This window comes from Pseudorca crassidens, chromosome 2 (genome assembly GCF_039906515.1).
Source record: "Pseudorca crassidens isolate mPseCra1 chromosome 2, mPseCra1.hap1, whole genome shotgun sequence".
Classification (NCBI taxonomy): domain Eukaryota; kingdom Metazoa; phylum Chordata; class Mammalia; order Artiodactyla; family Delphinidae; genus Pseudorca; species Pseudorca crassidens.
The window spans coordinates 138,853,621-138,874,346 of NC_090297.1; the positions used below are offsets into that span (position 1 = coordinate 138,853,621).

The 20,726-nt window shown below is 42.6% G+C and overlaps 1 protein-coding gene across 3 annotated transcripts in view; it reads left to right on the forward strand.

Moving 5' to 3' along the window:
* Positions 1-20,726, forward strand: part of C2H1orf21 (chromosome 2 C1orf21 homolog) — a 247,367-nt gene that overhangs the window by 69,519 nt on the left and 157,122 nt on the right. For all 3 annotated transcript variants that reach the window (XM_067728901.1, XM_067728900.1, XM_067728902.1), the window contains exon 2: positions 9,961-10,179. In XM_067728901.1, the coding sequence (XP_067585002.1) occupies positions 10,086-10,179 (94 nt within the window). In that variant the 5' untranslated portion in view covers positions 9,961-10,085. The remainder of the gene's footprint in view (positions 1-9,960; positions 10,180-20,726) is intronic.

Below are 20,726 nucleotides of genomic sequence, written 5' to 3' on the forward strand. Positions count from 1 at the left end.
TAGTCATTTCTTGATTTTTATTTTTTCCTTTCCAACTGTTTTCTCTCGTTTTCTCCAGGGCCACATATGGGGGCAAACTGATTCTACCCAGTGCTCCTGAAAAGCCATGAGTCTGATAGGTAATGTCAGGCATCTGGCAGAGCAGAGTATGCACAGAACATTACCTTGCATTTTATAAGTGCTTTGCGCAGCGTTTCATAATCTACCTAGATTTTCAAAACAATCCAAAAAAAGAAGGAAAACAGCCGTTACTACTAGGATACTGACAAGGAAATCACATGGATTTGTCCCAAGTGACATGCTGAACCAGCAGCACAGCTGTCAAAAGATCCTGGTCATGGGTGTCTTGGTACAGAAGATTCCCCACTGATGCAGGTTGGCAGCTTCCCGCAAATCCCCTTGGTATTCTGAGTCTTGGAGGTGGGAAAAGAAGGAGAACTCAAAAAGTCCATGAATAGCCGCCATTGGCCTTGATCACAGAGGAGCAAATCCAGAAACGGCCTAATTCTTCTGCATAGGTTCACCCTGGTGTGGATGGGTGGCTTTAATCAAGATCTGGTATTTTCGTCTCTTGCCTTCACAGAAGTAGTGTCAGCCATGCATGAACTGTGTGAACACATATAGGTAGTACAAGAATAGAGTTTTCCGCTACAGGGTAAAGGCACCAAACTCCTAAGTCCTTAGCTGAAGAACAATTATTCCACAAGCTTTTTCTATCCAGCTCTCTATAAGAAACATTTAAAATTTTTATTTTTATCCATTAAAGGCAGAATAGAAAAGAGGAAATAAGAGAGCTAAGCCTTGTTCATTTTTTCACTTGATACACAATTGAAATCAACACCCTTGGGCCAAAACATAATAAATCTTTAGACCTCATAGGGCTTCCTGAAATATTTTGGGAAAAAAAAAATTTGCAAGTATATCCTAATTGGGTAAGTGCTGAAACAAAGTTTCTAAATAAACCGAGCCTAGGTGAGAAATGGCCTTTTTATAAGTGGTAATTTCATCCTCGGCATCACTTGGACATAAGTTCAGGTAGGTCATAGAATAAAAGGAAGAGGCTCAGGGCTTCCCTGGTGGCGCAGTGGTTGAGAGTCCGCCTGCCGATGCAGGGGACACGGGTTCGTGCTCCGGTCTGGGAAGATCCCACATGCCGCAGAGCGGCTGGGCCCGTGAGCCATGGCCGCTGAGCCTGCGCGTCCGGAGCCTGTGCTCTGCAAGGGGAGAGGCCACAACACTGAGAGGCCTGCGTACTGCAAAAAAAAAAAAAAAAAAAAAAAAAAATTGAAAAAGGAAGAGACTCAGAGAGAGGCAGCCCAGCCTTGGTACTGAGGCAGGCATGTAACCCTTGCGACCAGGGCTCAGCATCCCCACTCCCTTTCCAGTGCTCCTTCCACTTGTCGCCTTGTCTCCTTGTCCTCATACCTCACTGCGGAGACCCAACAAAAATGTATCATCTCGCATAGGACTTACTATTGTTATGTTTCGGAGAGACACCTCTGTACAATTATTACTTGTGGAAGTGAGCGTTTTCCCATAAAGAAAACAGAAGCAGATATTCCTGTTTCTTTGGCGTTAATAGCATATTGTCAATTGTCATGCCACTAAATGAGTGTGATACGAGGAATAAATATCTTCTGTGATGCCAGCAATTGCTGGGTGATAGGAAGATTTGACTTTTCCAGAGTATCCTCACGTCAAATGTGACATCTCTTTGTGTATTATCTTTAACATGCACAATGAAATGTGAAATGGTGTTAACAGTAGCCCAAGGATACCAAAGCTTCAAGATTAGGAATCACTTTCAGGCTGTCTTTCTTCTTCCCCCCAGTGGGCTGCTGTATTAACACTCATTACAGCGAAGCAGAACAGATGGGCAAACAGACTGATTAGTTATTTATATGTATATATTTTTCTTTGTGAAGCTTAGATGTTGGCTCTTTCTTCAATAAAAGAAAGGAATTTTTAGATGTTGCCTTGTCTTGATTTCCCTTTTTAATCAAAAGAAGAAAGGGGGTACTTTGCTCCTGATCTAATAATAATGTGCCTATTATCCTTTTCTTAACTGCTGACTTCATAGCTCTCTGTACCCATTGCAATCAGAATTCGATTTTCTCCAACCCTCCAAGCTGCATGTGGTGTCTTCGTGTTCTTTCTGGCCTAGGATTTCTTTATGGAGTTTATCACTTTTAATTCATTTTTCGGAAGTGTCCTTCTTGACAAGGAAACTGTCTATAGTTTTTTTGGCTTTTCCATCCAAAATTAAAAAATACATGATTAATTGGTGGAAAGTGAAATTATCCATAATATTACATAAATAGAAATATTTTCCATAGCCTTTTTTAAGAAGGTCAGATATTGCTTTGATTTTTCTTAAAACAGATTTTGCATATTTTATTCCTTCCCAGTTTTATAAAAGTAGGTTTTTTGATGAAATTATGCTTCCAGTTCAAAAAGTTAAGGTAAAGAAAAAAGCCATCCACAGTTCCATTTCTGGATATATATATTCAAAGGAAATGAAATTATTATCTTGAAGAGATATCTGCACTCCCATGTTCATTGCAGCATTATTCACAGTAGTCAAGGTATGGAAACAAGTGTCCTTCAGTGAATGAATGGATCAAGAAAATGTGAGACAACACACACACACACAGAGGAATATTATTCAGCCTGATTATGAAAGAAATCCTGCCATTCCCAACTGTATGGATGAACCTGGAAGGAATTAAGCTAAGTGAAATAAGCTAGACAGAATCTTATATGTAGAATCTTAAAAATAAAAAAGTCAAACTTACGGAAACAGAGAGTAGAATTGTGGTTGCCAGAGGCTGGGGAGTGGGAAAAATAGGCAGAGGCTGGTAAAAGGGTACAAACTTTTAGTTATAAGATGAATAAGGTCTGAGGTATAACATGGTGACTGTAGTTGATAACACTGTATTGTATAATTGAAAGTTGCTAAAAGAATAGAACTTGTGGATGCATCAAAAAAAAAAGTAAATATGTGAAGGGATACATGTATTAATTAACTTGGTGGGAATCCTTTCACAATGTATATAGTATATTGAATCATCCTGTTGAATATAGTATATTGCAGTTTTGTCAGTTATTCCTCAATAAAGCTGAAACAATAAAAAGAAACCCATCTGCACTGGAAAAAAAGAAAAAAGCCATCATAAATCCATAATCTTTTCTTATAAAAGGGCAAATGTATCACACATATATAACATGCATAAAAAAGTAATGGACTTACTTGTATACAGAAAAGAACGTCCTCAGGTTATAATGTGAAGTGTCCTGGAACAATAATTCCCCTTAGGATATCTAAAATAGTCTGCAGAGTCTTGAGGCATAGTGTAAGGAGAGGAGGGATAAACGTGCACAGTTGAAGGTTTTTTAGTCTTTTGGAAAAATTTTGAATTGGATTTACAGATGTGCTAATGTATTTTATCAAAGCAAGAAAATTATTCTATAAAGATGGCACTGTATGAGGTTAATGCATAGCATTATGAAGGGACTACAGCTTCTAATTTCATGATATAGGATAATATAGCCATATAGCCACTTGGGGAGATTTTTACACAAAGCCGTGGGCTATTAATTGGAGCCCGTGTTTTTGAGGTGCCCAGTGATCCTATCATATAGATTATTTAGTTTTAAAAAATCATCCTCAGTGGGACTTGGTATTAGAAGATTCCATCAAACATCAAAGAGATGCTTCAGTTTAATTCTCACACTGTGATCTGTGACTTCAGAAATAGCATGCTGTTAATAACAATATGTGAGAAGGAGACTCAGATCTTCTTGTTGCTTTCGGTCTCTGCATGCTCATTTGCACCCTCAGTTACCTCTCTAAGTGGGCTGGTATCAGGGAGGTGAATGAATAGATGTTGTGGGAGTTGGGAGAGAAAAGCTGAGCAAAACTAATGGAAAAATGGAAGCTAAAAAAATATGCTCGAATTTATGTGAAGGATAGTAGAAACTGAAGGGAAACTTGCTTGAGCAGATGATGGTGGCAGTAATTAGGGGTACATTTCTGAAGGTCTCCTCAATTTGAGGTCTCAGTTAGATTGAGGTTAATTAAGAGAATTTTCAGTAAAAATGAAACCTTGACATTACATCAGGCTATAAAAGAGATGCAGTTCAGAAGTGTTTTAATGATGTTTATTCAGCTATGTTCGGGACTCAAACTCAACCTTTCTTGACATTCCCAATCTCGAGGCTGAATCAGGTGCCTGTGGGGTGAACTACCCTGTCATCCTATATTTATCCAGCAGTTGCTGTACCACATTGTTGTGAAACTGGTCTTTCTCACGATCACCTTTCTCTGAGTGTTCATATTCTATGGGGATGGTTGGGGAGGACACTGTATCTTGTCCTGTTTATCTCTATATACCCAGTGTCTGCCAAAAACGTGTCTGTCGGTTTAGTAGTTTTCAATAAATATCTGTTGATTAAATGAATGAATGGATGGACAATTGTTTATGTGCAGAATCCAAATGACATAGTAAAAAACTTTCCCCAGTGACCAGTGGTTAATTTTGAGTGTTGGAGATCCTCTGCCTCTCAGATAACTTCATAATTATCTCCTTCGAAATGGGCAAAATATTAAAATATATTTCTGTCAAGGTTGTAAAACTTGAAAACCTCACTCTTAAAATTAACTTACTGCTATAAAATACATAATATGTGTGTTTCAAAAACAAAACCCGCACCTAATTGTGATTTGGAGAGAACTCACATTGAGTGATAGTGCTTTTTTTTTTTTTTTTTTTTTGCGGTATGTGGGCCTCTCACTGTTGTGGCCTCTCCCGTCGCGGAGCACAGGCTCCGGACATGCAGGCTCAGTGGCCATGGCTGACGGGCCCAGCCGCTCCGCGGCATGTGGGATCTTCCCGGACGGGGGGCACGAACCCGTGTCCCCTGCATCGGCAGGCGGACTCTCAACCACTGCGCCACCAGGGAAGCCCCGAGTGATAGTGCTTTTTAAAAAATATAATTAAATGAAGACTTCTCAAGTCATCACTTGAATTGGATGTGTCTAATTAGAATCGCGTCTAATCTGCTTATTAACATGCCTCTCACTTCCATGCCTGAATAATAGAGAAGTCCTTTGAAAAGGTTTTTTATGTTTTATTTTTGTTTGCCTGCTGCAGTGTGTTTGATTTTCATGTGATTTCAACTTTTTTTTTATTCAAGTAAGATTTGTTGCTACAAGCAGAACTTCTAGAACAGAAGAAACAGCGCACAGTGCTTTTCGGGAATAGCAAAGAGTAATTCACGTCTTAGATTCTTACATTAACTTCTTGGGTAGATGGTGAGGCTGTCAGCGTGAAATAGGAATGAGGAACAGCAAAGGAAGAGGACGCCCAGAGAGGAGGGTTGTAAACTGTCTCTGGATTTCTACTGTCCTTCTGGATTTTGCTAGGGTTTCCCACTCTCCTTTCCTGTTTTTACTTTGTTTATTCTGAAGAGGCGGCAACAGACTGGGAGGGGAGGCGAGGTTTCCCCTCTCACTTCGGGTTGCTCTGCGGTGTACTATGTACGTGTGAGGTGGTTTTCCCACATTCCTTTTTGAAAAGTAAGGAATTCATTCTGGGAGCCCACACCTGTCACCTTACGTGGTGGTGCTGAAAGGGAACGAGGGAGATGGGCCAAGCGGCAGCAGCAACAACCCTTAGCCGCCACCTGCTTACAGAGGAGTGTTCTCCCTTCTGCCTTTAGAACTGATTCCTGTCTCCTATCCTTCTTGTCTCATATTTCAGCGCTGTTTCTTTAAAAACTGTAGTAGGTCGACAGAGTGGATATCAGCACTACTAATTTAATGTCTCTCAAAGTGTGCTCAAATTTGGATCAAACGGACTTCCTACATCGTAGGAGGTTTTATAGTTTATCTTTAAAGTTGGATAAAGTTAGCAAGGCCTCCTCCAGGGCCTTCACAAGCATCAGCAGTGCAGTCCTCTTCCCTGCCCCGCCCCGACCTTGACCCCTCTGGACACACACACACACACACACACACACACATCCGCCACGCACTTCCAAGTTCCAGTGTCATAGCTCGGGCAGTTCTTCACATCTGGATGATGGTACTGTCCTTTCAGCCTGGCAAGTTTCTACCAAACGTTAAGACCCTACAGAATATCACTTCTTTTAATTCCTGCCTTTTCCCAGTCATCATTTAATCTGTTTCCTTGAATTCTACCTTGCCATAGATTCCTGTGAATCATTTATCGTGGCACTTAATACACTGTATTGTGTAGGTTAAAAAAAAAAGTCAGCACATCTCCCCCATCTGGCCTGGGAGCTCTATAGACGAATATGAGTAGACCATCAGTGGAAATACTGTAGCTTTAATGACATTGCTGCTAACTATCATCAGAATAGTTGTGTGTGTGTTTTCCATATAGCTTTAAAAAGGGGAAAATGTGTTAACATGAGGTTACCTAATAGTGTTGAGAAACTGATAAGCATTAACTAGGAAAAAAATCATCCTTGTTTGTAAAACATTACCAACTAACCCTATACTTTCTGTTAATGATTTTATATAACCAGTGATAGAAACTAGTCTGGAGAACTATACAAAGACGTGGTTAGTATTATAGCCATTGAGTTGATGTTGAAATTTGTATTTGCTTGGCTTGATGTAAGATCATTACCTGTGGTATCTAAGTTCATTTATTAGATTGATTTAGAATTATCTTTTAGTATTGGGCTAATTTGAAAATTTCCCTTTGCTGAGATTAGGTGGTTTAAATGATAGAATTTCTCTGTCCATAGATGTGGTCAATGCTCTAGGAAGGAGGGCTTAGGGGAACCAATTTTGTTGGAAGAGAAAACTTGCAGCTGCCTTTGGGTAGCACTGTTCTTGACACTGAGAAACGTCAGTTGTTCCTAAAGCGGAGAGGAGAGTAGTGGAGTATGGGTGCTGATGTGAGGGGTAAGGGCCTGTGTTACAGTGGGACGGATGGAGATGAAGGCATCGGTAGATGTTTCAAAGTGAACATCTACAAGACTGGAACGGCTTGATAAGGATGATGAAAAAATAAATAAAAATGAGCAACCTGAGCATGACACACCTTGAGAATTTGGATGGTGACCTTGAGTGGGGCAGGGGAAGGTAAATTCACTCCAGTTAACTAGGGGATTATCTCCTTTGTGGTTTATCCATAAATGCGCTTGCAGCCTTTAGTAGAGGTCAAACAGAGGCATAAAGGCTCTGAAAGAGGTGGACGAGCACCTCATTTTCTTCCCGTCATATTCCTACATCTGCTCAGTCCTTAAAGCATTCAGCTAACTAAGCAGAAAATTGACAAAAAGTACATTCAAGTCCTTTCCCCCATCTCCTTCCTTCCCAAACAGTATCGCCTCAAGTAAAATAAAAGTATTGAATCATTTATGGAACCCACTGGAAATGCTAGCCCATGTTCCAACCCACCTCCTCCTGGCAAAATCTGAGGAGCTAGGAAGAGCTGGCCTGTGTGCAGGACAGGATGAGGAGGTTGGAGGACTTCTCCCAGCCTCTGGAACTCGATGGATCTCATCAATGTCCTTTCCTCCCTCTGAAGCTTTTTGAGATTCCGGAACATTAGCAAACCTATATAGCCCATTAAGTTTGTGTGTGGCAAGTAGGAGTGCTCAAATATTTATTTGAATAAATAAATAGAAATTTTTTAGCTCCTCAAAAAGTCCAGCCACACCTAGAGTCTGTCATACAGAGTGAAGTAAATGAGCAAGAGAAAAACAAATACCGTATGCTAACACATATATATGGAATCTAAAAAAAAAAAAAGGTTCTGAAGAACCTAGGGGCAGGACAGGAATAAAGATGCAGACATAGAAAATGGACTTGAGGACATGGGGAAGGGGAAGGGGAAGCTGGTATGAAGTGAGAGAGTGGCATGGACATATATACACTACCAAACGTAAAATAGACAGCTAGTGGGAAGCAGCTGCATAGCACAGGGACATCAGCTCGGTGCTTTGTGACCACCTAGAGGGGTGGGATAGGGAGGGTGGGAGGGAGGGAGACGCAAGAGGGAAGAGATATGGGAACATATGTATATGTATAACTGATTCACTTTGTTATAAAGCAGAAACTAACACACCATTGTAAAGCAATTATACTCCAATAAAGATGTTAAAAAAAAAAAGTCCAGCCACAGAACACTCTAAGATATAAATCACAGCAAGATCCTTTTTGACCCACCTCCTAGAGGAATGGAAATAAAATCAAAAATAAACAAATGGGACCTAATGAAACAAAATCTTTTGCACAGCAAAGGAAACCATAAACAAGATGGAAAGACAACCCTCTTAATGGGAGAAAATATTTGCAAATGAAGCAACTGACAAAGGATTAATCTCCAAAATATACAAGCAGCTCATGCAGCTCAATATCAAAAAAACAAACAACCCAATCCAAAAATGGGCAGAAGACCTAAATAGACATTTCTCCAAAGTAGACATACCGATTGCCAAAAACACATGAAAAGATGCTCAACATCACTAATCATTAGAGAAATGCAAAGCAAGACTACAATGAGGTATCACCTCAAACCGGTCAGAATGGTCATCATCAAAAAATCTGCAAACAGTAAATGCTGGAGAGGGTGTGGAGAAAAGAGAATCCTCCTGCACTGTTGGTGGGAATGTAAACTGATACAGCCACTATGGAGAACAGTATGGAGGTTCCTTAAAAAACTAAAAATAGAACTACCATATGACCCAACAGTCCCACTGCTGGGCATATACCCTGAGAAAACCATAATTCAAAAAGATAGATGGGGCTTCCCTGGTGGCACAGTGGTTAAGAATTCGCCTGCCAATGCAGGGGACATAGGTTCGAGCCCTGGTCCGGGAAGATCCCACATGCCGTGGAGCAAGCAAGCCCATGCACCACAACTACTGAGCCTGCGCTCTAGGGCCCGCGAGCCACACTACTGAGCCTGCGTGCCACAACTACTGAAGCCTGCACGCCTAGAACCCGTGCTCTGCAACAAGAGAAGCCACCACGATGACAAGTTTGCACACTGCAACGAAGAGTAGCCCCCACTCGCTACAACTAGAGAAAGCCCGTGCACAGCAATGAAGACCCAACGCAGCCAAAAATAAAATAAATGTATATAAAACAAGTAAAAAAAAAAAAAAAAAGATGTACCACAATCTTCATTGCAACACTATTTACAATAGCCAGCACATGGAAGCAACCTAAATGTCCATTGACAGATGAATGGATAAAGAAGATGTGGCACATACATACAATGGAATATTACTCAGCCATAAAAATGAACAAGATTGAGTTATTGTAATGAGATAGATGGACCTGGAGTCTGTCATACAGTGAAGTAAGTCAGAAAGAGAAAAAGAAATGCCGTATGCTAACGCACATATATGGAATCTAAAAAAAACGGTGCTAATGAACTTAGGGGCAGGACAGGAATAAAGATGCCGACATAGAGAATGGACTTGAGGACACGGGGAGGGGGAAGGTTAAGCTGGGACAAAGTGAGAGAGTGGCATGGGCATATATACACTACCGAATGTAAAATCGATAGCTAATGGGAAGCAGTCGCATAGCACAGGGAGATCAGTTCGGTGCTTTGTGACCACCTAGAGGGGTGGGATAGGGAGGGTGGGAGGGAGACGCAAGAGGGAGGGGATATGGGGATATACGTATACATATAGCTGATTCACTTTGTCATACAGCAGAAACTAACACACCATTGTAAAGCAATCATGTTCCAATAAAGATTTAAAAAAAAAAAGTCCAGCCACGTGTTGTGCAGGGCACAGGCCTTCTGACCTTGCTTTTCAAGTGGGGGTCAGATGAGAGTGACCCGTGCTGCATTTCCTTCTTCGGCGCCTGGTCGCACCCCAGTCCAGCGGGGTCGGGCGGGAATCACCACGGAGACTGAGACACTGGCTTCGTGTCCCATATTCTGATCTAGCGCTCTCTTCTTGCAGGTGCGCACATTTTGACCGACTCAGCAAGAAGGTGGATTTTCCTTGTGTCTAAAGAGAAGAAAATGTCCCCGTGTCTGTAGAGATGCTTTGCAGTTCAGCCCGGCTGAAGCTGACCGAATGAGACTATGGGCTGTGCCTCTGCGAAGCATGTTGCCACTGTTCAAAATGAAGAGGAAGCCCAGAAAGGGAAGAACTACCAGAATGGAGACGTGTTTGGTGGTAAGTGCAGTTGAGTTTCATCCTTGGCCCCTCCATCCAGGCCTTTCATGTGAACAATTGCAGTGTTCCTGTGTTCTGTTTGCTGGGGGGCGGGGTGGGGTGCAGGGGTGATGGGGGTTGTGGGTAGAGGGTTGATGAGAGATGATAAAAATCAAGGCAGATCTTTTACATTGGACAGTTTTCATAATTTATACCTAGAAGACTTTGAGGAGGATCATGGAGGTTTTATGCAGAGCTCACATTTAAATCAAGCTTTGAAGAACTAGTAGGACATAAACAGGTGCACGGGACAGTGGCCACAGGGTGTCCTGGTCCAGAACTGTAGGACTGAGCACATGGAGGTACAAAAGCGGGCAAGGATTTATAATGGAGGGAATGACATGTTTTTTGGAGTTTATTATAAGTTTATAAGGAATTACTCTTTCTGTGAATTAGAAATTCTCGGTTTCAAAAACACAATTACAGTGAACTTAGAAATCGTCTTTTAACCATCCTGTGATGATTCATAGTGACTTGAGACTATCTAGTGCAGAGGTCACAAACGACCAACCCATGGCCACATCTGGTTTACAAATATATTTTCTTTGGCCCCCAGAGAATTTTAAAATAAAAAAGCAAGGCGGCCTTTAAAAATCAGGATGTTTCACACAAAACCCCAAATTTCTTGAGAAGGTCTGACAACATTGATTTTCCATTTCCTTAGGCAACAGTTGGTGGAACGGGGTAGCAGTTGCCAGTTCAGTCCGAGTATGGCCTCCAGTAAACGGCTGAGCCCTCCCCGTGAACGCACATCAGGCCCAGTTCACTCACTGACGTTCCATGCCTGGCTACTTACAGCCTTTTGAGTTTGTCTAATCTTGAGTTTGTCCTTTGGAAGATCAATGATTACCCTGATGCAGGGTGGCTATGGGTTTGTACAAAATTCCAGTTAGTCCAGGCAGATGAAGCAGTTTTTGCTGAATTACTTTAACAATAATACCCAAGACTTGACATTTTCATGGTACTTTTATTCATAAAAGCACCTTTACATCTCTTATTCAGTAAAGAACCTCATTGCAATGATGTTTACATGTCAACAACTCAAGTTGCACTATTCAGTCTCTGTCAAGGAATTCTATTGTGTTTCAATCTCTAGCTTTTGATCCATTGCATTGGTTGTTTCAGTCCCCTGGGGAAGAATTGGGAACAATGTGGAAGGGGTAATGCTCTGTTACAAGTGGACTCATGTATGTGGACGGAGGAAGATTTCATTTTGGTTTGTTTTAAGGAGATGTATTTGTTGCCTGGAACAAATTTGCTTCTAGTGGTCACTACCAATAGAAACAAGAACTGTGGAGAAGAGGGACATATGAGCATCTTAATAAAGTAGAATCCAGCTCTTTGAAACCACACCTTCTGGGAAAACAGCTAATGGGAACTAGAGTCATTACTGTTACTCGCAAACACTTAACTTTTAAGAGGAAATAATCTAATATCAGGGATTTGTTTAAATTAACTTCTATGTGAGGTTCTGTGTCATTGTCATTTTTGTAATTAGAGCTACCACTTATGGAGCCTTCACCATATGTCAGACACCAAGAAGCATTTACATTCATTTTCATGTTGAATTTTCATAACAATCCTGTGAAATCTGTGCCATCTTAATTTTACAGATTTGGAAGCTGAGCACAGTGTGACTAACTGATCCAGAGTTACTCAGCTACTAAGCGGTAGAATCAGATGTCTCAGACTCCAAAGTCCACATTTCTTTCTCAATGTCATTTCCTGCTGCCTCCCATCCGTCAGTCATTCCTTAACGCGAAAAAGTATTCACTGGCCGGTACACGGTGTGTCAGGCCCTTTGCTAAATGCCATGGAGGATACAGAGATAAACCTTGCTTTCTAGGAGTTCGTAAGAGGATGAAGAAGTGTTATGAGGCAGAATAAGCCAAATACCAGAAAAGGAAAAGACATACACATCGTGATAAGAGTCAGAGGGTTGAGAGACTGCCTTAAAAGGTGGGATCAGAGCAGATTTCTTATAGAGGTGACAGCTGACCCTGGCCCTAAAGGACTGGAGAATCTTAACCTGTCGGATGAAGGGTGTAGGAAGGAACTAGATGAGGAAAGGCTAGACGTGATGTGACCCATATTCAAGAATTACAGGTAATCCAGTTCGAATGTAATATAAAATATAAGTGAGAGGGAACTGGGTACAAAACTAAGTTAGAGTTATTAAATTATGGAGAATGTGGAATACCAAATTACAATCTGTAGAAAGGTAACCTTAGATTTGTGAGAGCAAAAACTTAGTGATATTCAGTATATTGTATTAATATTTTGCTTGTCAATGAGACCATCTAACCATTCATTTGCTAATATGGTTACAACTTTTATAGCTAAGAAGGCGTTCTGTTGTTCTAAAGTACCATGTGTAGTTTGCAAATGTTAGCATCTAATAAAGGAGTCTTGTATTAGTCAACTATTGCTGGGTAATAGACAGCCTCAAGATCTTAGTGGCATTCAGCAATAATCATGTCTTTCTTGATCACGAGTTGCTTGGTCAGCTGGATTGGCTCTGCTCCATGTCTCTCTCAGCTTCCTCCTGGGACCAGTGAGCCAAGGTGGAGGGTATGCTCTTCTTTTGCAAAAGGGTAAAATTATAAGTGATACACATGGTGCCTCTTAAGCTTAGGCTTAGACCTGGCACACTGTCACTTGCACCCACATTTTACTAGCCAAATCAAGTCACATGAACAGGCTCAAAGACAAGGGGCAGAGAAGTCCATCTGACCACAGCACATTCATGGCAAGGGTATGGATGTAGAGAAGGGTCAAGAATTGGGGCTAATAATTCAGTCTACCCCATGCCTGCCCAGTCATTGCTGTCTGTGTGGCTCCATGCCATAAAGTGCACTCAAGGCCTCTGCCAGCTTCTCTTCATCCTCCTGGTACTCACACTGAAGTTTCATTCACTCCAGCATTCGTCATCTTGTTACTCTCTCTTACATCAGCATTTGCAGGTTTGTGGCATTGTGTTAGATAAAGCAGGAATACAGGGAGGGAGAGAGCTTCATGTACCAGTCCAGGGAGAGTTTTCCTAGCCCTACAGGGTTCTGGGAGTAGAATTGTCAGAATCCATTGTGAACGTCAGTACCAGTATCCTAGATGTTACTGAATGCTAGAGTTTGAATATGACAAGAGAAGGTCCTATCTGTTTCTCCACTTGAATTAGTTTGCAAGCAGAAGTCTACAAAATCCCAATAGAACCACAGATGGTCACAGATGAATGGTAGATCTGGCTCACTTTTAGCCATTTGATGTCTTTTGTCACCCATTGTTTCAGTGATCTATTATCACATAGCAAAGGACTCCAAACTTAGCAGCACTGATTTATTATTTTTCCCAATTCTGTGGGGTGGCTAGGGTTCATCTGCTGTTTTTTTTTTTTTTTTTTTTTTTTTTTTGCCTGGGCTCAGCCATGCAGCTGCATTCAGCTGGGAGCTCAGCTGGGCTCGACTGACCACGATGGCTTCAGACCTCTCTCCCTCTGGGTAGTCAAATTTTCATGTGGCAGCTAGCTTCCAAGAGAGGAAGTAGAAGCTTCCAGGCCTCTTAAGACCTGGGTTTGAAAGTACAAGAATGTTATGTGTGCCGTGTTCTGTTGAGCAAAGCAAGTCACAAGACCAACCCAGAGTCAAGGGAGCACAAAGGCTCTGCATCTGTTGAGTCTGTGCCTATAGGGAGGGGAAGAACTGCTGGGAGCTGTCTTTGGAGATGGGTTACCACACCCATTGACAGAGGCAATGAGAACTCATGACTGGATTGTATTCCAACCTGGACAGTTATATTCTGCTTTCTAAATCACGCCTCTATTTTCCACCGAATAAAATGGCCTTATTCACTTGTCAAAAGCTTAATGCTTGAAAGACGTTATTAACACATGTTGTTGAAGAGTTGACCAAGTCTGTGAAAGGTGGCACATTTGGGGATAGCTCTGAAGTATATGTCTCTGAGTGTGTGTACATACACACATTCGATCCTTTTCCTAAAAGTGTTAATTTAATTTCATAGCTTCTAAGGACATGCTGGGAAGCGTTGATAAGCAGTGTGTTTTTACAAATAGTAATTTCCATTTGTATGAAGCATTTTGGTCTCTGTGATATTTTGGTTATTTAGGAGATGATGCCAAAAGCTCAGCTTCCCTCTACACCGGTGCTGAATTGAACCTCAGAGACATATTTTTGGGTGAAGTAGAAAAGGATCGCTTTATTACTTTGCCAGGCAAAGGGGGACACAGCGGGCTCCTGCCTCGGAAAACTATGTGTCCCCACTTGGAGAGGATAGTGAGAAGTTTTATTGTAATGGTTCAAAGAGGGCATGATGAGCTTGTGGACATTCTTCTGATGGGTTGGTGGTGAGGTAAGTAGGAGTCAGCATCATCAACCTTCAGGTTCCAACTTGTCTGGGGTCTACATGCTTGTGGGTAGCTACCATCGTTAACTTCTCCCACCTGGAGGGGGTTTCAGTATTTGCAAAACAGCTCAAAGATGTTGTTTGTATCCCTTGATGGGGAGCCAGGACCTTGCCCCAAGGCTGCACTGTTGTTTCTCTTGACTGTTTGTTTCTCCCTGGTCTCGCATCCCCTCCCTTCCCTAATTAACAACTGTTTGAATCTGCCCACTGGGACTCAGGGAAGGTCATGGAGGCTGAACCGAAGGCTCCTTCCTGTAATCAAAGAAATGGGGGAAACAGAAAGGCTTTGTGCCCAGGAGCCCCACAGGGCCCTGCTTGGTATCAGAGACCCACCACTCAAAATGTGTGGAACAGAATTGCTATAGAATATTCCACCATTGAGGATTAACTGACAAATGGGCATCTTGACTCCTAGATTTCATAGACTTCAGGAGATCATTGACAAGGAACTTTATCACAGACGTTGACCTATAGACTTTCTTTCTATTTTAAGTATAGGAGCATAAAAAGTTTCAGATCTAAAGTTGTGTCTCATTTCTGTGGCCCTTTCAGAAGTAAAAGCCGGGCCAGAAAGCGCCATCTCCAGATTGGAATTTTCCTTCCCTCAGTGGTTAGGGCAGATGTGAAAAGTGATCAGCATATCTGCTGAGGTCATTCAGAGGACAACTGAGCAGATTGCCAAGACCAGCTTGCATAAAGTAAGTGACCAACAGGCTCAAGTTATCAGGAACTAGTAAGGCAAGTTCTAAGAAAAGCCAGGTGCTTATTGGATTTCTTTCAACCATCATTCACTTAGACTATTAAAGTAGGTGCACAAAACAGATTCAGGCCTTATTAGGGAAATTTTCATATCCAACCTGAGATCATTATGTCTTCTGCTGCCCATCCCCAAGGGGGGAAACTCTTCAGTTATATTGACTTTCCTATGTGCGTGAAGGTCGCCATCATTCTTCCAGTAACGTAGACTTTAATCTTGCAGAGGCTTTAAACTTGAGGCCTTTGTCTCTCCCAGTTCCCAGACCTGTGAATCTCACTCTCTCCTAGCATCACTTTTCCTACCACCAGCATAGTTTAGGTTGTTATAAGTCCATAACCCAGAATAACGCAGTGTCCTCTGAACTGATGCTCCATTAGCTCTCTTTGTTGTTTGTTCGCTTCTTTGCTTTTGTTTTTAACTCTCAATTTTTTTGCACCCTTGCAGATGGTAGCAAGTTTTTCTGAAGTACTCCTTTGTCGATGTTAATTCTCCTGCACTCAGTTCTTAGACAGTAAAATCCTAAATCCTTAGTGAAGATTCAAGACCTCTGACTATGGCTCTTACCCTCTTACCCACCTTGGCAGCCTTGTTTCATACTCTGTCCCTCATGTTTCCCTGTTCTTCGGCCAGAGGGACAGCTCACCCTGTGACTGCTTTGTACGCCTGTGTCCTCCAGGTCAAATACACCATGACCTCTGCTTGGCATGGGCCCTTTCTCCTGCGTTCATCTCTTTAAATCCTGCTCTTTTTCCAAACTTGCATAAAGCTTTCCTAATAACTTCAGAAAGAATCTCTTTCCTGCCATCCCAGAGTATATTTTTACATACTTATGTATTTGGTTTATTTGCTTATATGTTTAATCTCATTATTTGTGTGTGTGTGTCCTTTGTCTTATGAGCTGCAAAAAGCCCCTGGAGGAAGGGACTGTTTGACCTTGAGAGGACGCAGGCTTCCAGAAGCCGGGGCCTGACCATGCCAGCTCCCCTATGATGAGGTGGCCTTGACTGACTAAGGACCAAGACGGTCCTCTTGTTTGTATGTGTCCCCTTAAGTGGAAGTGCTTAGATTATTAGAGTAAATTCTTCTGGAATGGTGGTGTATAAAAGAGCAGCAGTAAAGCTTTCTTTCACTTGGGCTCTATATTGCTGTGTGGCTTCAGTTCTGATCTGGTCCTTGGCTACATAAATTGAGAACATATAGCAGGGTGTGTGTGTGTGTGTGTGTGTGTGTGTGTGTGTGAGAGAGAGAGAGAGAGAGAGCGAGAGAGAGAGAGAGAGAGAGAGGGCGTTATGCCAATCTGTTACCCATCTAAAATACTATAGGGAAAAAGAATACTATAGGGACCAACTTTACAGGTTATGGTGAAGATTAAATGCGAAAATAGATTTATACAGAAATTCAAAGCAGTTGGAAGCAAAGTAATAATTCACTGTTTCTTCCTGTAATAATTTCTGGTTGTGTAAAGTGAAGATTAATTAAAGATGAATTAATCTGTGTTTGTGTTTGTGAGATAGTAGTAGAGAGCATAATGTTTAACTCTGCCATCCAGTACAGTAGCCACTGGCCACTTGTGACTATTAAGCATGTGAAATAAGGCTAATCCTAATTGACATGTGCTGTAATGTCACACGCGATTTTGAGGACTTACTATGTTAAAAAAGTATAAAATAGCTCACTAATTTTCTATTGATTGCATGTTGAAAGGATAATATCTTGGATATATTGAGTTAAATAAAATCTATTATCAAAATTAATTTCCCTGGTTTCTTTTTACTTATTTCATGTCGCTGCTGGAAATGTTTCAAGTACTTACATAACTCACATTATATTTCTATTGGATACTGCTAGTTTAAGTCATTAGAAGGTAGTGTTGGTGTTGACAGTTTCCTTCCCTTTCAAGTTTCAGTTTTGGAGTTTACTTATTATTGAATCGAAGAGGAGAGGGGTTCAGCTGAGGCAGCAGCCCTCATTTTGTGCTTTGACTCTCCAGGTGGGAGGTGCATGCGGCACGCAAGACCATGAGCGAGACAGAGATTGGGAGCCAGCCTGGCAGATGAGGTAGAGCAAACTCTAACTTGCTCATCTCTCAATGCTAATTAGTGGTAGTCTCTAGCTGCCTCCCCTGTAGCTTTCCTGCTGGCCTCCAGAAGCTTCTTTTGACTTCTGAAGTTATTTCCCAAAGGTCAAAGAGGACATCTTCCCCTTCCCCCCGTCCTTTTTTTTTTTTCAGTGAGTTGGTAAAGAACCTTAAAAGAGAAGTGTTTGATGGGTGTGTGATAGAGCTGGGTCCCAGTCATAAAAGCTGAAAAATATTTAAGTCAAGATGAGTGAGGAACCTGGCCCTGGGTTTAGTCTTTGCAGATTCCACAAGGTCTTGAGCTGAGCCTCAGAAAGGTCTTACAGGCTTTTAGTACACATGGGGCTAATGAAATGATAGAAGTCAGCCCACCTTGGCCCTGAGTTTCCATCTCACACTTCCGACAGGAAAGTGCTTAGGCCAGTGTCTGACTCAGAGAAGGTCTCACAGTATCTTAGTTTCGTTTTCTGCTTTTAGATCGTTCCTGGGCCATTCTGATAGGTGCTTATCACTTTGACAGGAAAGAGGAGACAGGCCCAAACCGTGAGCACGTAAGGCAGTGATTGTGAGTTCCCTCCTACCAGCTGGGTTTCTTCCAGCTTCCCCACTTCCTGTGTTGTCTTTGACAAGGAGCCTCGTCAGTGCCTGAGTTTCCTTGTCTACAGTATAGCGATGATAATGGTATCCACCACTCAGGGCTGTGTGGAGGATCAAACCACGGAAAGCACTTAGAGAGATGTCGGGTGTAATTAGCAGCTGAGCATGAGTTGTAAACAGGAGTAGCCTGGCCCAGCCTCTTCCCTTTGGCCCCTTGCCACCTCAGAACAGCCCGCACTGGAATGCCACGTGATGCAGGATTTAATCGAGCTGAGGTAGAGTCAGTCTGAATTTCTGTTTGGAAAAATTTTCTATGACAGAAAGTCTCGAAATGCACTCTACTTTATATATTTAAAGAAAGAAAAATCCAAGTGCTATTTTTCCTTCCCTTGCCAACGGTACCGTGAGCGTGTTCTTTTAATATTATATACAGAGGTAAGCCGAAAAGTAGGCCCGTCTGTTGCTTATTGCTACAAGGCAGCCTGACTGCAAGAGGAGGGACCGTCCGAGTTCTCAGATGCCATAGACGGGGACGTGCTGGCAGGGCCCTCGGTGGTGTCACTTCAGTTTTATGTCTTGAGGGTTTCCTTCAATTGCTCCCTTGCCCCTCTAGGTGCCTGGTCTTCTCTGTAGCTGCCTGGAACCCTTCCTCAGGCAGAAAATAGGACTGAATTTGGCCCTGGAGAAGGCAGCAGAGATGCTGCTGGGTGCCTCCCGGTGGCCTGGTACCATCCAGTGGAAGGCACAGGGGACTGGAGCTGTGGGCAAGGCTTGTTCTCTGCTGGGGGAAGTTCTAAAAAAGTGACTCAGCCACAAGAGAGAAGGTAGGAGGGTTTCTGTACCCATAACACTTCTCCTCAGAGTTATTTTCTCCTGAATGACGTCAAAGAATTCAGAAATTCAAAACAATGTCCTCTTCCTGGAATCCTGGCTGATGCGGCAGAAAGGACCTGTTTTGCCATCAGCACCTGCCAGGTAGCACCTACCTGGTAGCAGCCACCTGCAGTGCACACCTGGCCATACCTGTCTGGTGCTTAGACCTCATTTAGGCCCCAGCTCTCTACGGAGAAGCGCAGTACCTACCTTCTGCACCTGGAGCCTTAAACGTGGCTGTTTCCTTTGCCCCTGAATTGTTAGCTGGCATCAAAAGCACAGACTCACACTTTACAGTTTATAAGGCTTTTTCACGAGCAGTTATAATCCCCACTTGATACAAAAGGAAACTGAAGAGCCCCGCCAGTTCACTTAACTGAAAAAGTGGGACTGTGCCTAGAATTAAGGATGCAGACTCTTGAAGAAGGGTGATTCCACTCTCAGGAATAAGATATCTGTCTTTGTCATTAAATCCGAACCCACTGCCAGTGCAGGGGACTCAGGTTCGTGCCCTGGTCCGGGAAGATCCCCCACGCCGTGGAGCAACTAAGCCCGTGCACCACAACTACTGAGCTTGAGCTCTAGAGCCCGCGAGCCACAACTACTGAAGCCCGCATGCCTAGACACCTAGAGAAAGCCCACGCAGAGCAACAAAGACCCAACACAGCCAAAAATAATAAATAAATAATTAAAAAATAATACTAACCCACTTTTGCTCAAGAGTCTTTACGAAGCAATTGTTAACTGGCTGCCCGAGTTCAGCCTCAGCTTTTTTTTTTTTTTTTTTTTTTTTTTTAACATGAGGATGTTGCAAGACTAATGTGGTAGTTAGGGCTATTTTCAGTGAACCTGAAGTTCACTCGTGGTGAATGCACAGGCCTGGAATCTGACTAATGGGTTTCAAAGCCTGTCTCGGCTACTCACTAACATGTAGTCTTGACAAATTACTAAGGTTCTCCTTGCCTCAGTTTCCCCATCTGTATAGTATGCAGAATACAGTACTAGTACTTACTGCCTTCAGAGGACTTCAATGTATCAGTGAGTGGAAAGCCCTTAGATTAGGACCTGCCACATGATATGCACTGAGTGAAGCCCATTTATTTATTTATTCATTCATTTTTAGCATTTTATAAATTTATTTATTTATATCTGGATGCATTGGGTCTTTGTTGCTGCATGCAGGCTTTCTCTAGTTGCGGTGAGCGGGGGCTACTCTTCGTTGCGGTGCACAGGCTTCTCATTGTGGTGGCTTCTCTTGTTGTGGAGCATGGGCTCTAGGCACGCGGGCTTCAGTAGTTGTGGCATGCAGGCTCAGTAGTTGTGGCTCATGGGCTCTAGAGCACAGGCTCAGTAGTCGTGGCGCACAGGCTTAGTTGCTCTGCAGTATGTGGGATCTTCCCAGGCCAGGGCTCGAACCTTAGTCCCCTGAATTGGCAGGCAGATTCTTTTTTTTTTTTTAATGTATTTTTTTAAAATTTATTTTATTTTTGGCTGCGTTGGGTCTTCGTTGCTGCAAGCGGGCTTTCTCTGGTTGCAACGAGCAGGGGCTACTCTTCCTTGCCGTGCTCGGGCTTCTCATTGCAGTGGCTTCTCTTGCTGCGGAGCATGGGCTTTAGGCACGTGGGCTTGAGTAGTGCTCAGTGGCCTGTGGGATCTTCCTGGACCAGGGCTCTTACCCATGTCCCCTGCATTGGCAGGCAGATTCTTAACCACTGCACCACCAGGGAAGTCTGGCAGGCAGATTCTTAACCACTGCACCACCAGGAAAATCCCAAGCCCATTTATCAT